Source organism: Eremomyces bilateralis, assembly GCF_010015585.1.
Source record: "Eremomyces bilateralis CBS 781.70 unplaced genomic scaffold P152scaffold_3, whole genome shotgun sequence".
NCBI classification, from domain to species: Eukaryota; Fungi; Ascomycota; class Dothideomycetes; order Eremomycetales; family Eremomycetaceae; genus Eremomyces; species Eremomyces bilateralis.
In genome coordinates, this window is record NW_022985069.1 from 1,164,368 (window position 1) to 1,180,954 (window position 16,587).

A 16,587-nucleotide genomic window follows, 5' to 3' on the forward strand; every position below is an offset into this window, starting at 1 on the left:
GATTCGACATCCGATAATGTCTCCGAATCTGGCATCATAGATATTACCCGGACTTATGAAGGTGGTGTTGATAGATGTCCTAGCTCTTATACCAAGGTGATAATCTCCCTCTTTGGCTTCAGAAGCTGGCCATCTAAACCAGGACTCCGGTTTAAGATTGAATATGTTGTCGCTTGGCCCTTTATGAATCGAAGTAAATTTATCAATTACAAATCTCGAAAACTGGCGTCTTCACTATTCTTCAACTTTCACCATTAGACGTCGTTGAAATATTTGCACTAACCCGTTTACAGTTAGCCCCACATCTGCCCTGATATTACAATCTTTCCACCTTCATTGATATTGCTGACTTTTCTCTCCCACAATATCTCAAGAAGATGGTTAATGATTCCTAAAGTATCTTCAAATTCTGCTGATGCATAATGGGGAAGAATACGCATCCTCCGCGTGGAGGTGGTGCCAGCCAGAAAGCAAAAGCTTCTGGTGGCAATACTCAGGCTGAGGCCTCGAAGTCGAAACCTTGTCCGGCGCCGAAGGGACAAGATTCGAAAGCTAGCAGCAGTAAGAGCAAGGCTGCTCAGAAGGCTCAAGAAGATAAACCTGTCGAAGAAGCGCCAAAGAAACCGGATACTCGAACCTTGATTGGGGGCGCGTCATGGACCGGAAAGCTTCCCGTCAATATGCTGTCAGAGCATTGCCAAAAGCAAAAATGGGGCAAGCCGGAGTATACGATGATGAAGACCGCGGATGGCTTTGTTTCTTCAGTTATACTGCGGAAAGTCAACACCAAGACTCAGGAACTCACTACACTTGCACCAATTCGGACGCCTCCATCTCACAGGCAGATCTCGGCACAGAAAACCGCAGTCGAAGCAAGGCATTTCGCAGCAACGTACGCTTTGTTCCGGGTATCAAGCATGAAAAACATTCATATGATGATGCCGCCTACCTATAAAGATTTATGGAAAGGCGAGTTTGCGGCCCTGAAAGCTGAAGACGTGGCAAATGGCCGAGGCTGGATGTATGATGCCGATCCCTTTGGTGTTTTGAAGGACCAAGAAGATGCGAAAATAGCGGCTGCGAAGAAGCGAGAGATGCAGCTAAAGGATCAGAAACCCGCAAGTGGGCCCGGTGCTATCAGACCTGGAGAGTCGAGCAAGAACAATGACCGATTGAAGGGTTGGACACGAGTACCAAAGGTGGAATTGGCAAAGAGGACCAGAATGGAGATCGAGAAACTCCTGAAATTGAACAGGTGGAACCCGCATTCTGTGTCCATCTCACAGACTACCCGCAAGCAACTTGAAGATTCCATCACACGACTTGGCTTCCGACGAGCACACGTTAAAGAAGCTATCGACATATGCAAAGATAGAGAAGAAGTGTTGGAATGGCTCCTGATCAATGTACCGGAGGACGACCTACCGAAGTGGACATTTCCAGAAGGGTACACGGCCGGTATTTCCTTGGCTACAGCCGATCTGAAACGCGAAGGTGCTGTTAAGCGACTGGCTTCTGCAGGCTACTCTATGGATGTCTGCGAAGAGGTATATGATGCCTCAAAAGGAAATGAGGATCTTGCTGCCGCTGCCCTTCAAGTGCGACTGCTTGGTGAAGACGACTCGAATCAAGGTCTCTCCGAAAAACTTTCTTCCTCAACATTAAACGAGTCTGCCGACCAGGAAGTATGGGCGGAGGAGCTGGAAGTGCTCCAGGCGATCTTCGGTGATCGCATCTCGATTTCTGGATACGCATGTGAGGTTGGCCTTGAATCAGCAGATGCTCAGAGGTACCGCACAACGCTCCGATTCATCCCTCCTACCAAAAATTATCCAAGATCTCTCCCTGTGCTTTCAGTGAAGGCTGAATTACCGGCCTATATTCGCCTGAGCATAACAAAACAGGCCCTTGAGTGGGCAAGCGTGGAGTATCTCGGCGATCAGATGATATTCAACATTGTCGATTGGATCGAGCAATCTCTACCTTCGATAGTCCAGGATCCAGGTCCATTGAGTGATATCTCTCGTGGTACCACTACAGCGGAGGCAGCAACACAGGCGAAGAGTGAACGAAACATCAACCGAATAAAGAGAGCACCAAGACGAATTGAATGGACGCCAAACACTGCGCTCAGCAGGGATATTTTATCATCGTGGCAGAGCAAACAAGGAATTCCTCAGCAACGGAAGATGATAAGTGGCCGACAGTCGCTGCCAGCCTGGAAATATCAAGAAAAGATTGTCAGTGCCGTCAACAATTACAGAGTGACCATTATATCCGGCGAGACAGGTTCCGGAAAATCGACCCAGTCCGTCCAGTTCGTTCTTGATGACTTAATACAAAGAGGACTGGGTGCTGCAGCAAACATCATTTGTACCCAGCCGCGCAGAATCTCCGCTCTTGGACTCGCAGATAGAGTCGCCGACGAGAGATGTTCTGCAGTGGGACAGGAAATCGGCTACACGATCCGTGGCGAATCGAAGCAAACCCCCGGAAAAACTAAGATCAATTTCGTAACGACGGGAGTTCTCCTTCGGCGAATGCAGACTTCCGGAGGAAGTCCTCAAGAAGTGGTTGATTCTATTGCAGATGTCAGCCACGTCGTTGTCGACGAAGTGCATGAGCGCAGCCTTGACACGGACTTCCTACTGGTCCTTTTGAAGGATGTCTTGGCTAGGAGGCAAGATCTGAAAGTCATTCTGATGAGCGCGACACTTGACGCGGACATGTTCGAACAGTACTTCCGGCCAGTAGGAGAAGTTGCCCGGATTGAGATTGAAGGACGGACCTTTCCTGTACGAGACTTCTACCTGGATGACGTTGTCCAGATGACTGGATTCAGGGGCCTCAATTCGGAGTTTGACGAAGACGACGGGGGCAATGCCTCTGTAGGAGCCACCATTCGTTCTGTCGGAATGCGCATCAATTATGAATTGATAGCACAAACTGTTCGACAAATCGACCAGGATCTAGGATCGACCGAAGGAGCCATTCTGATCTTCCTCCCAGGCACCATGGAAATCGACCGGACCATACAAGCATTGCGTCAATTTCCAAAAATTCATGCCCTCCCTTTACACGCTTCACTACTCCCTTTCGAACAGAAGCGCGTGTTTCCTCTCGCTCCTCCCGGGAAACGCAAAGTCATCGCATCTACCAACGTCGCGGAGACGTCGATCACCATTGCCGATATCATCGCCGTCATAGACACTGGCCGAGTCAAAGAAACCAGCTTTGATCCTCATTCGAATATGGTCCGTCTTGCGGAGGTCTGGGCTTCTCGAGCCGCATGCAAGCAACGACGTGGTCGAGCCGGTCGTGTCCAAGAAGGTATTTGCTACAAGCTGTACACCCGAAAGGCTGAGATGGAGCAGATGGCGGAACGACCTGACCCAGAAATCCGACGAGTTCCTCTCGAGCAGCTATGCCTGTCTGTCAAGTCAATGGGGGTCGCAGATGTCCCCTCGTTCCTCGCTGGAGCGTTGACACCGCCGGCAGCCACTGCTGTGGAAGGCGCCCTAAAGCTTTTACGGAGGATTGGAGCAATGGATGGTGACGAACTCACTGCACTGGGGCGCCATCTATCTATGATCCCAGCTGACCTGCGGTGCGCGAAGTTGATGGTATATGGAGCAATGTTTGGCTGTCTTGAGCCCTGTCTCACAATTGCATCCATTCTCACCACGAAAAGCCCCTTCGTGTCACCAATGGATAAGAGGGATCAGGCGAAGGCAGCAAGGGCCTCATTCGGTGGGAATCAAGGTGACCTGATTGCAGACCTACGAGCATTCGAATCCTATTCATCGATGCGAGAGAAGGGAATCTCCCCTCGAGATATCCGTGCTTGGAGCGGGGAAAAGTTCATCTCCATGCAGACGCTCAACGATATCTCTTCCACCCGCGCTCAGTATTTGACATCGCTCAAGGAAATCGGCTTCTTACCTCTTCGGTACACGTCGAATAGCCCGGATGCCCGATCGTTGAATGGCAACAGCTCCTCGACTTCTCTCATCCGAGCGTTGATTGCAGGCTCCCTCCACCCACAGAGTTCTCGAATCAGCTTCCCCGACAAGAAATTCATCGCTGGAGCGGCGGGCGCAATTGAAATCGATCCGGAAGCCCACATGATCAAGTACTTCACGCAGGAAAATGGAAGAGTGTTTATCCACCCTGGCAGCACGATGTTCGGCATCCAGACCTTCCCCAATGACTCAACCTTCCTAAGCTACTGGGTGAAGATGGAAACCTCCAAAGTCTTCGTAAGAGACGTCACTCCGTTCAGTGCCTTGACACTACTGCTCTTCGCCGGAGATATCAAGCTCGATACCGAAGGGAGAGGACTAGTTGTGGACGACTGGATCCGGATAAGGGGATGGGCAAGAATCGGTGCGCTCATTGGTAGACTGAGGATGATGTTGGATGGCGTTCTGGCGAAGAAGATCGATAACCCGTCATTAGATTTTGGCAGCATTGGAGAAGAAGGGAAGATCATTGGGTTGGTTAGACGGCTCGTAGAACTAGGTGGACTAGACTCATAGATTATTCGGAATAGATCGTGGCTTCCTTCAATTCGGTTCATTTCTCCTATGATGGAAGGATACTTGCCTAGAAACCATTTTGCCTTGATAAGAGGTGCGCAGGTCGATTCCTAGCCCAGGTGCGACGAAGTAGGAGGCTTTAAATATTTATTTCTGACTCCTTATCTGCTCTCACAAGACCGACCTGTTTTATCGCATATAACGATGCAAGTACTCGATAAAATCCCACACGACATGAAACCGACCATTTCTCCCGCTAACCCGAGTGTTTCAACGACGAGTACCCGTAAAGCTCACCAGCGCCCATGCTTGACTACTTCATTCACATAAACGCATTTAAAGTTCGTCCTTCGCCGGTTTCTCCGCCGAGAATTGTCGGAGGATATTCGACCTCGACGTCAACTCATCAACCTTTTGCGATGCCAGCCCGCCTTTGGCCAAGATACTCTGGAGTCTGCTCAACTCCTTGACGGCGTGCTCCTTGTTCGCCTTGTACTTGTCCCCGACCCGGACATAGTATTCCGCGAACTTATTGCCGGTGAACTCTTTCGCCTTCGTTGCGAGCTCCTCCGCTCCAGCGACAACATCACCACCAACCGCAACCATGCGCTGGACGACGAGGTTCAGGTCTTCGATCGTGCCGGCCGTCGCGCTCAATCCGCCGCCGACGACGCGGGATGTGCCGGCCTTCTCGTTCAGGTAGTTGATGAATGCGTCTTCGCTTCGACCTCCCTCGTACGCTTGGGCTTCAGTTGAGTGGGCGGGGAAGAATTTGATGGTTGGGTAAGAGGCCACGCCTTGCGCTTGAGCGGTAGCTTTGGAGCCGGGGTCTTCGGCGTCAACCTTTGCGATGAGGACATTGGGTTCGTTCACGAAGTCTTGGGCGAGGGTCTCCCATATAGGAGCGAGGGTCTTGCAGTCTGCAACATGAATGTCAGCAACTCCTCCTGCATCTGGAGCCTAAATACATACGTCCACACCATGGTGCGGTGAATGCAACCAACACATGCTGGTCTGCTCCAACAGCCGTCTTGAACTTGCCATCATTCAACATCACCACGTTGCTCTCCGGCTTCTTCGCCGACTTTGGCTTGATCCCCGTCTTCTCCTTGATGAATGCCGTCAAGCTATCGATATCCCTCCCGCCCTTATAATCCTCCGGCTTATCGCTTTTCCCGTCGAACCATTTTAGGGTGGGGAACCCTTGCACCCCGAATCTCCGCCCCAGGTCCTTATGCTCGTCCGCATCGACCTTCGCGATGCTGACCTTGTCTTCGGCAAAGGCGAGATTCTGTGCCAATTCCTCGTAGATGGGAGCGAGGGTCTTGCAATGTCCGCACCATGGCGCAAAGAACTCCACGAGGGCGGGCTTCCCGGATTTGAGGACGACATTGTCAAAGTTCTTTGGGATAAGGTCGATGACGGCGGAGCCGGCTTGGGCGCCGAATGTGAAGAGAGCGGCTGAGAGGAGGAGGGAGGTGAGTCGTGTCATGATGGATATACTGTTACTAATATTTCGAAGGAGATTAAGGAATTAGGAAAGTAAGAGGGGAGTCGATGCGAGTGTTCTGCTATGAAATAATATCACCAGCCTCCAGCTACGTAACCGTGTCAGACCCTGGTCGGAATCCTGATAATTTCCGCTAAACTATTTTCGGAAAAGCTACTTGTCCTTTAAACCAGGAGGTGGCGTAGAAATCTAAAGGGATGTCTCGACGATAAACTGGATCTGACGTCCTACCTTATGCCCGAATACCTTAACATAATACAGTATTAAGTCTCATAGCTGTTGCTGATTTGATCTCGGAGTTGCATTGCTAACACTTTTTCTAATATACAGTTGCCAGATATCCTACACAAACATGCTCTCTTTGAGACAAATGAAGATCAAAAACAAGAAATCAGCAGCGAATAACCCATCTCTCCCCTAGTAATCCCTCTCCGGAGCATGGAAGCATGAAGTTGCAACTCGAAATCAACTCACAAATCGTATCCAGGAATCTAATCCTCTTCCGTGCATACTTCACGTGCCAAGCACCTGCCGATACTCCTTCATCAGCTCCCACAACTGCCCGTCTCCCTTGACCATTCTGCGATAACGTTTCCTCGCCTCTAATATGGTCATAGTTTGTTCGCCTTGTTCATGGGGTCCGTCCTTCTTGCAGAGCAAGACCTGCGTGGGCGAGTACCTTCCTCCGTGCGAAAAGTCTCACCAGGAAATGATGCGGAGAGAAAGGATGCCCTCTGGACCGAATTCCCACTGTGCTAAATCGTGGAGTTCTTTGGAGACCCACGACAGGATGTTTTCTTCAAAACATCGACTTTTGGGGGGATGGCTGTCTAGCTATTTGGTGTCTTGGTCACTGATCGTGATACTACGTTAATCTAGCCATGCTTTCAGATACTCATTCGGGGAAGTGCACGTCCCCTTGAAATCGTATGTCAAACCAAAGCACCTCTTGCCACACCCGATGGCCCTCCAGGCTCCCTGATGTAGATGACCTCAAGTGGGTTTTCGCGGAAGGACTCGGTCAGAGATTTCTTCTGCAAGAGTTTAGTCGCTAACCCAAAGATAAGGAGGCATTATACCTACCCGGGCTCCAGGCGCGTCATTCAGCCCGAGGAAGCGGAGATTGAAAACAGGAATCTTGTTGGTTGGACCGCCTGGCCAATACCTCATTGATGAGTCGAATACTGCCATTCTCAGGGATGCCAACAAGCAATGGACTCTGGCTCGAAGCTATTCTGACTAGCTTGGATAGGTGGCCAAGATATCACGGCAACTCAGAAGTTGTTCTGGTAGTTGATGTTGATATTGATGTGGAGAAGGAAGAAGAATAAAGGATGGAGAATGACGAATGAAGGACAAAACAAAAACAGAAGGATAACGATTAGGTATCATGATCAAATATGATAATATATCTCATGCTGTGCGGTTAATTCGAACTGAAAGCGGCTCAGAAGGGAATAACTGACGATGAATTCTTTGTGATGGAAGATAGGGGATCAAACCCGAACTAGACTCGGCCTCCAAGCAGCAACCTGACCGCCATGCAATGCTATAATTACTAAAGAACTAAACCGAGAACGCAAATCAGTGTACTGTGACCTTCCACCGAGTGGATATCTAGGAAATGATGTCCACTGATAAGTTGGCGGCTTGAACTGGATAAGTGAGGGGAGAAGGTGAAAGGAGCAAGAGGAAGATTGTTGATATTATCTCCATTTTCCTTCCTAACCTTAAGCAGACGTCGTGCCAATGCTTTCTGGATACCGGGATTTTACAGGTGAGGGCTTTATAGGGAAGGCCTGATAAGGAAGATCTTGAGATAGGTGTTATAAGTAAGAACGGAATATAGCTAGGAATTCTTTTATATCTTGAGAATTGGGGCAGAATTTGGCGGTAGTACGAATACCGACAGCGATAACTATACCTTAGGTACTAATTGTCGAACCTTGCTCTATCTACCCTTCTTCTAGATTCCCAGGGGCGTCCCTTTTGGGGGTTTGGCTTGGTTGGGTAGATTCATCACTAATATCATGTAAATCTAAACCTGAACCCGCGATGTGTACGCTTCGGACCCAGTATGACAGACTTCTGTTCCCCCGGCCCGAACCAGTTAGGGGATATCAGACACAACAGCGGAAAGGCCCGCACCGGATGATCCAGAACGAGTATCGAGCAAAATGGAGGGAGAGATGCCAAGCCGAAGCGGCCAGACCAGGAAGGAGAGCAAGGACATGGAAGGACCCGTGGGAAACCCAGTGCCTTAACCGGTACGACGGCCTTCAGAAACACGAGGCCTCGGCGCTCATGGCACTACGGACTAAGGTAGTTGGAGTTAAAGGATGGCTCGCAAAAATTGGTGTCCCTGGAATCCACCCAGCGTGTGAGTGCGGTGCCCCCCGACAGTCTCTCTACCATCTCCTTGCATTTTGCCCGCAGCGGACCGACCAGAGGATCGCGCTCCTCCAACGAGCTGGAACAACGGACTTTAAGAGGATATTGCATGACAGGGACAAGGTGCGCCACGCAGCAAGGTGGCTGATCGATGCGGGAGGCCTAGAGCAATACCGGGTGGCCAAGGAAGTTGAGGAGGAGGTAATAGAGGACTGGAAACCGTTCCAGCTCCTCCACGACGTGCCAGAATAAGCTCTCCGCGTAGGCGGAAACACCGACTCGTACGGATAGATGATAAACGTTTGAGATAGTCTACTAAAGGGAGGAGGCGGGATTTTATGTACCCGCAGCCTCAGGGCTACGGGGAGACTTTTGCCCGCGGCAGACCAGATAGAATGCCGTGCTCATAGACCCGAAAGGGATCCAGATAGTACGTTAAATTGATTCTTATTATTAATATCATGTAAATTGTGAATACTATTTGCTATGTGTTTGCCAATGATTTTGGTTTATGGTAATCTAAGCTGTAAACTAAGGCGATCGTATTACTACCATATCGATGAACGTTGGGATATGGGGACTTTATAGGTGAGTACTTATCCCCAATTCTTGACCACCACATTCTTTCATACCCACCGGTATCTACCTACTTTACTATCTTATTATCGCAATTACAGGTAATGAGGTGCCGTATAGTAATCTTGGCCCATAACACGATGGCTTACTAGGGAGCAGAGAGATGAGTATTGGCATGTGCCTACTACCCCTTGATCATCAATTGTACCCCATATCAAAAGCCTTATAGTTCAACGCCGAGTCCTCATTGGACAGCAAGTATCAAAACTCGCTCATCTATAATTATCAATAAGCGGCCAGGCTTAATAGCCATTGGTTAGTCTGCAGAGATCTCTAAACACGAAGATTCACACCTCGTCAAACATCCCAAGTACTTTCCTGGACACTCCACATACAACGAGATGTACCATGACCTTATCGCCACCGAGAGAACCATCTATGAGCGCCTAGGTGACCATGAAGGTATCATTAAGTACCTCGGAATTAACTATGAGAGCACTGGGGCGATCAAATTGGCGTATACGAGACAAGGACGGCTGTCAAAATACATCAAAACCATGATACCCCATCTCAATCATTTCGCGATGCATGGATTCGCTCCTTGATCGAAATATTCTACCACATCTATTCCTGCAAGGTTCTCCACCAAAACATCAAGCTCAGTCACATCCTCGTGGGGGACGACTGTTTGAAGGTCACCGATTTTGCCAACGGCGCCATCCTTCCCCCCGATGCCGATATGGAAGCAATTTGCGCCGATGGTCCGCTGTCCAAGGTTGATTTACTCTGCCTTGGCTGATTCATATATTCCATAACCACCTGAGGAGTCTTTATGTACGATTATTTCGAACACAAACGTTGGTTGGAGCCGGGAGAGCTACCACTGATAGGCGACATCCCGTTGGGCCAAATTGTTGGGAAATGTTAGCATAACAGGTATAGCACCATGGCATCACTTTACGAGGATGCCATTGCTTGTCAAGGTCAGAGACGTCAGATGAGCACGGAATTACCGGACACTCGTTTATCGTCTCGTCCAACGAACGGAATTGTGTATGTGACTGAGAAACGTTTCTTGCAGACTTATGTAAATTTCCCTCTTTCTCGATCCGCGGGTGGTTGGGTCCCTGCCTAAGGAATTCAGGGCGAATGCTTCGAGACAACAATGCAGGAGGAGATGATAGCTCTCAGTTTGCTCGTGCCAGACCACGAACTAGGCGGCAAGAACCAGTGGAATCAGTGGACTGATCGAGTTATGCAAACTCAAACCAGGCATTTCTCAGGTCGGCTAGAAGCGGAGCAACGATGATACTTGTGAATCGTGGATCTGAACGCCATTCAATACTATCATAAGCATAGAACGGAACCGAGGACCTGAATCAGTGTGCTGTGATCTTCCATCCCTCTCTCAAAAACGTCCGAACCATGAAAATTGCCGACAAAACCACTCCCATCAAACTCAATGCAATCGCGATATAGAACGCGCTTCTGATCCCTTTCTCCAACCTCGCCGGATCATTCCTCGCAATACTCACCTCCACCGTTCCCGCGATCCCCAACGCGATCGAAATCGAGTAGTTCACCACCGTATTAATCAACGACCCCGCTAGCCCCTGATGTTCCGGCGGCAGATGATTCGACACGATCACGCTGGCTGCCGGAAACGACATGTCCATTCCAAACGGCATGATCAAGATGCTGACGAACAGCTGCGCCCAGTACGTCTGCCGCACGGGCATCATCGCCGCGACGACGATGCCGACGCAGAACACCAGCATCGAGAGCAGCATCGGCAGCGTGACGGGTGCGTGCGTAAGGAGGAACCCTGTGGCTGCGGTGCACATCAGCCCGCTGAAGATCGCGGGGATATACTGCGCCGAGATGGTGAGTGGCGATTCTCCACGGAGGGAGATGGCGAAGCGGAAGACGTAGAACACCCAGATGCCGAAGGCGGCCCAGCCGAAACCGACGAGCGCGAGGACGTAGCCGACGGTGCTGTTGAGCGCGTGGAAAGGGACTATGGGATCCGTGGCGCGCTGCTCGACCCAGACGAAGGCGACGAGGAAGAGGAGGCCGATGAGGAGGAGGAAGTAGACGTGCGGGGTATCCCAGCCGAAGAGGGGGCCATTGTTCCAGGCGACGTTGACGAGGATGAGCCCGGTGACACCGACGACCGAGCCGGTGGCGTCGAAGGTGGGAGGGTTGGTCGGGCGCACGCTGAGGGCTTTGGGGATGATGATCGTGGAGAGGACGCCGAGGCCGAAGCAGGCGAGCGCGAACGACCAGAAGGCCCACGGCCACCATGCGTATTGGGCGAAGACGCTGCCGCTCAACGCACCGATGACGAACCCCATAGGCGCGAGCCCACCGAACACCGCGAAGGCGATGTTCTTCTTCAGCCCCGGGGGATACGCGCGGGCGAGCAGCGCCATGCCGTTGGGCATCAGAAGCGCGGGTCCAATTCCCTGCATGGCACGGCAGATATCGAAGAACACCTGTTTTCTGGGATACGCGCTGAACCCGGCGAACGCGCTCCAGCACCCGAACCATAGCCATCCGACGGTGAAGATTCGTTTGTGGCCCATAATATCTCCCAAGCGACCGGAGATCATGATGAAGGTGCCAACCGTAAGCGAGTACGCCGCGACAAACCAAGACAACTCGCCCGGGTTTGTACTCGCAAACTCCTCGCCGATGTTGTCCAGTGGTGCCAGTGCTTGGCCCAGTGCTGCTTGCGTCATGAAATGGGAGATGCCGATAAGCACGATGAAGAGGATGTCCTTGGGCAAGGTCGTCTGGATCCCACTGTGCGGGAACTTCTGCAGTTCTTTCATATCGGGTGGAGCCTTCATCTCCGGACCTGGATAGGATGATGACGGCGGCAGCAGGTATGGGATTGACGGATCGGGATGGAGCGCGCTCTGCGTCGGTGCCAGCGTCGTTTCGCTGACTTGGAAGTCACCATGACTATCGGCGGCGATGGAGTCGACCCTTGATTGAAGGGGGACGTGTCGTTGCTTATACATTGAAGAGATGGGGCTATAGCCGACCGGCGTGGTGGTCATGGAGGGAGGGGGCCTGTATTCGCCTAGGTCGGTCCTGATGGTATTTCGCGGTTGGGCCATCTTGCCTTTCGATACTGATGGAATATGGCCTTCTGGGTTCATCATTATGGTGTGGCTTAGGGGATAACGGATTATATAAATTCGAAGGGCTGAAGATGGAATGCAAGATACAGCATAGCAATCAGGGAGCGACTAAATAATAGAATATATAGACAGAATAAAGCGAACCACCATAAAAAGAAATACGACGATAAAAGAATTACGTGTTCCATATATCCATACTTCCCTTCTTGAAACTCGCCCGCATTGTGGTGCAACCCAACAAGCACCCACAACTCCATCTGGATCTTTGTTAGACATCTGGCCCGTTGAAGAACAAGCGCGGAAGTTCGAGATGCGAGAGCGCTCTATTCTGGGTGCATCAGCATAGGAAGCAAGTCTCCTTCGATGCACAGCGGCACATCTGGGGTTCTGGGGAGCCGGAGATCAGGCTGCCTGTACACTGTGTACGACGGTGGCCTCGATGTCAGACCCGACTAGGTGGTGGTGGATAGCGTAAGACTTTGGGACAACCGATCATAACTCGAGGCAGCGTGTAATGTTACAGATGGAACGTAGAAGAGGAATCGTTGACATATTTTTGGCGCCAAGCGTCACCTTTGGCCCTCTCTTCACGAAGCTGGGATGGAGTGATATTGGAGAGGTTTTGCAACCTCGAAAACCATTTTACAACTCCACTACAACCCACCTTTCTGTTAGCCATAGGTCCTAATGGAGTTTACGGTGTAAATTTTAATGACCCACAGTTGTAACTCATTTACAACAGTTGTAATCGAGTTACAACTGGTTGTAAATGTGCTAACGAACTTTCGTGAAGTTTGATTGGCCGGAACCAAAGGTTTTTATGCCTTAGGCCACAATGTTGATGCCTTAAAATTATTTTTTACAACTTTTACAACTTTTTGTTGCCTCGTTGCCTCAGGCTCAATATTATAGTTTATACGCTAACTAACCTTATATAGAGATATTAACCGCTTTTTTTGTGGAGTTGTATATCGAGTTGTAAAATGGTTTTCGAGGTTGCAAAACCTCTCCATTGAAATGTGGCCGACGTGACACGGTCTGGATGCGCAAGGTCTGCGATTACCAAGTTCCATTAATCTAAACTGAAGAGAGAGAGAGAGAGAAAAAATCTCCCGGCACCTTTGTGCGCGAGATAGCGACTCTCCTCTCCAATGCCCTACTGCTGTGTTACCATGTTTGTTTGCTTCTCTGATATAATCCACCAGCCACGTCTTCAGCCACAACCAAGGGAACAGGCCGCAGGCCTGGGACCATAACACGACGGTTGGGTTTGGCGCTCGGTATCGGGCCGGCGGTGGGTCTGGGCGGGTTCTCCCCTTCTCGGAGTGCCAAATTTAAGTCAACAGCCCCCGTTTTCGTGCACCCCTGTTTTCGTGCAAACCAAAATAGGTAAATTTCTGTAGATCTATACTCTACTTCATCAATCAATTCAACATGATGAGATGCTATACTGAAAATGCCTCGTGTGAATGAAGTCGCTATACAGCTCGCTATACAGGCATTTCATGATGAAAATTCGATTCCTTAAACCAATGCGCGGATGAATACGGCATCAAGAGATCAACGCTTCGCTCCCGACTGAATGGCTCAATATCCCACCAGGATGAAGCTAAAAGGTTTCAAAAATTGTCTCCAGGTCAGGAGAAATGGCTCGTCGAGTGGATTATAGAAGAAGATGTCGCTGCTAGGGCTCCTTCGCACGCAAGAGTCGGTCAAATGGCAGAAGCAATCGCCAGAGAAAGTGGAGATGACACCCCTTGCGGCAACCATTGGTCCGAGGGCTTTATACGACGAAATCCCGAAGTAAAAACCATGGTAGGGCGATCGATCGAGGCCTCTCGCGTAAATTGCGCATCGAAAGAAGTTATCCAGGAGTTCTTTGAGACCTATCGACGCGTTTGTACGAATTACAATATCAAAATCGCTAACCAATGGAATTTCGATGAACATGGACTCTCCCTTCGATGCGGGACCAACGGAAGAGTAATCGCCCCTGCTCAGACTTCGTCCAAAGGACGTAAAAAAGGCCATACGTACATCAAATCGCCAGAGGATCGCGAATGGGTCTTGGTGCTTGAGGCTATCTCCGCGGCCGGCCGCACAATCTCCCCCCTGATCATTTTCAAAGGAAAATCGGCCCAATCTTCATAGTTTCAACCACAGGAGGAATATATACCAAACTGGCACTACACGAGCTCTGAAAACGCGTGGACTTCTAACGAAATCGGCCTTCAATGGATGGAAAAGAAGTTCTTGCCCGAGAGCAAGCCCCTAGACTTCCCCGCGGACGAATGGCGACTTTTAGTGCGCGATGGACACGGTTCTCACGCCACGGTAGAGATCATGAAGTTGGCCAAGGAAAACCGAGTATATCTTTTGTTTTTGCCCGCTCACACGTCCCACCTCCTGCAGCCCCTGGATGTTTCGGTTTTTTCGCCCCTGAAGTCAAAATACTGCAAAGAATTGAGTCAATTGTCATCTCTTGACGACTCTGCGCCTGTAAAGAAGCATAACTTTATTTCTATATATCATAAATCACGAATACAGGCTCTGAATATACATAATATCCGTGCGGGATTCCGTGGCACCGGCATGGTTCCGTACAACCCCGAAAAAGTCCTGAACAGCACCCATTTGAACGAGAATCACGTAATACAGCGTCCTATTACCTCTGAGCCTACTTTTCCTACATTGTTTCATACGCCAAAAGGGCCCCAAGACGTATGTCTCCAAAAATATGATGGGATGGGGGGGAGGGATTTTCGGGGCTTTCAGGGGAAAGTTGCGAAGGCGTTTTCGGCGAAGAATACTGAAATTGCACAGCTGAAGGCGGAGATTCAGAAACTTCAGAATACAGTGACAGATCTAGGCGGACCTATAGGGAAAAAGAGAAAAAGAGTTCAGCCCGATCTGAACGAAAGATTCGTTCAACTCGATCAGATCCTTCATGCGCAAAAGGAGGCGCAAAAGGCGGAAGAAAAGGCCGCAAAACGACGAATGAGCTCGGAGGAGACATCACGAAAATTACAGGAGGCTACCTTCGAGTTTATGTGTTTTGAATTCCAAATTTAACTATACAAAAATAATATGGCAGGCGTTGAATTACCCAAAATCTGTCCCATACCGTGTCTGGTTGAAGTTTTGAGGGGGTGCACGAAAACAAGGGTGCACGAAAATGGGGGCCGCTGACTTACTGCAGCACGCCGTACTGTGCTCGACGGAAGACGGAAGGGCCGAATTCCATTGGCTTTTGAATGACGTATGCCGCCTGCTGTCCCTCGACTTCAGCCTCCTCCTCCACCCTAAAATTAATCACTTGCCAACCTCCTACAGCACCTAGGCACCTCTGTTCCCGTGTCAGATCCTACATCTGCACCAGCTACGACTGCTGTAACTACTTCTATCCCTCTCTCAGTCCCTGCGCCTGTTCCCATGCCAATTCTTACATCTACACCAATTACGAATCCTGTAACTACTTCTGTATCTTTGTCAGTCTCTGCACCTATTCTAGTGTCTTCTCTTACCCCTTCTCCTTTGTCTTCACCGTTGTCTGTTACTGTGTCTGTTGCTGCGGCTCCATTTCATCAACAGCCTACCTGGCAACCTCTCTCGTTAGAAGAGTTCTTAGCTGATCTCGAGCATCGACGACTTCAGCCCGTCCTATATGACTGTAGTAACATAAACTCATTGACCAATATTTTAGCTGAGACAGGACGGGAAAATGACCCCACTGAACTGGCTGAAGCACGGAACATATGGCTCTCGGTACAAGTGGAGTATACGCTTCCTGCACCTCAATAATGGCATGGAATTACCATTTTGGAAATATGGAAAATTTCTACGCCGAAAGAATTGCACAAGTCGATGCACAAAATTCTCTTTTTGGGTCTGGGGATGTGCGCAGGCAGCATCCTAAGCAGAGTCGGCTTCAAATGCTTGGAAAGGACTTAGCCCGCGCAAGAGACAGCGACGTCAGTAGAATATTATAAATGACGAGAAATCGAGATGCGCTTCAAAGTCCTTCAGTCGGACGAGAGTTCAATAGTGACACATAAAATATTACTAGTAAGAATTAATTAGGAAACGGAGAGGACAAATCTCAAAAACAGGGGGACAAAGAATCTCAGCAGCCTTCCGAGGTATTGGTACAATACAATGCAATAGATACTAGTTTTATTGAATTATTGTCGCAGGCCAAAGCATTAGCTCTAGGAGCATGAGGCTACAAACTGCATTAATAATCTTGTCGTGAGTCTCGTAATTATATCTGCAAACCTCATCGACCCGGCATGACTTTCGGGTTCGGCAGTCGCACCAATCGGCGAATCGTCGGCATAAAGTGAACCATCCCTTGGCGCCGCAAATCGAATTGTGGTATTTTTCCAACAAAAACTTGCACGGACTCGCGCTGACTAACCGCACT

General features: G+C 49.8%; 3 protein-coding genes across 3 annotated transcripts; 1 reads left to right on the plus strand and 2 right to left on the minus strand.

The window, feature by feature from the left end:
* The first annotated feature begins 331 nt into the window (after positions 1–331).
* Positions 332–4,706, plus strand: P152DRAFT_194472 (P-loop containing nucleoside triphosphate hydrolase protein). Its single transcript, XM_033674285.1, has one exon. It carries the CDS (start codon positions 423–425, stop codon positions 4,536–4,538), a length of 4,116 nt encoding a protein of 1,371 aa, XP_033537351.1. The 5' UTR covers positions 332–422; the 3' UTR covers positions 4,539–4,706.
* On the minus strand, positions 4,483–6,102 carry P152DRAFT_455438 (protein disulfide-isomerase tigA precursor). Its single transcript, XM_033678787.1, has 2 exons — positions 5,511–6,102; positions 4,483–5,458 (listed from the first exon to the last, which is right to left on the minus strand). Exons 1-2 carry the CDS (start codon positions 6,028–6,030, stop codon positions 4,875–4,877), a joined length of 1,104 nt encoding a protein of 367 aa, XP_033537352.1. The 5' UTR covers positions 6,031–6,102; the 3' UTR covers positions 4,483–4,874.
* A 4,292-nt stretch (positions 6,103–10,394) lies between these two features.
* Positions 10,395–11,849, minus strand: P152DRAFT_390159 (uncharacterized protein; the record flags this gene model as incomplete). Its single annotated transcript, XM_033676027.1, has 1 exon — positions 10,395–11,849. The coding sequence occupies one exon, from the start codon at positions 11,847–11,849 to the stop codon at positions 10,395–10,397; it is 1,455 nt and encodes a 484-aa protein (XP_033537353.1).
* Between the last annotated feature and the right edge of the window lie 4,738 nt (positions 11,850–16,587).

Bases quoted from the DNA above. Each gene is read 5' to 3' on its own strand.
- P152DRAFT_194472 (XM_033674285.1), top strand. From the start codon at position 423: ATGGGGAAGAATACGCATCCTCCGCGTGGAGGTGGTGCCAGCCAGAAA.
- P152DRAFT_455438 (XM_033678787.1), bottom strand. From the start codon at position 6,030: ATGACACGACTCACCTCCCTCCTCCTCTCAGCCGCTCTCTTCACATTC. The intron at 5,459-5,510 runs GTATGTATTTAG...TTCATGTTGCAG, and splicing joins CACCGCACCATGGTGTGGAC to ACTGCAAGACCCTCGCTCCT.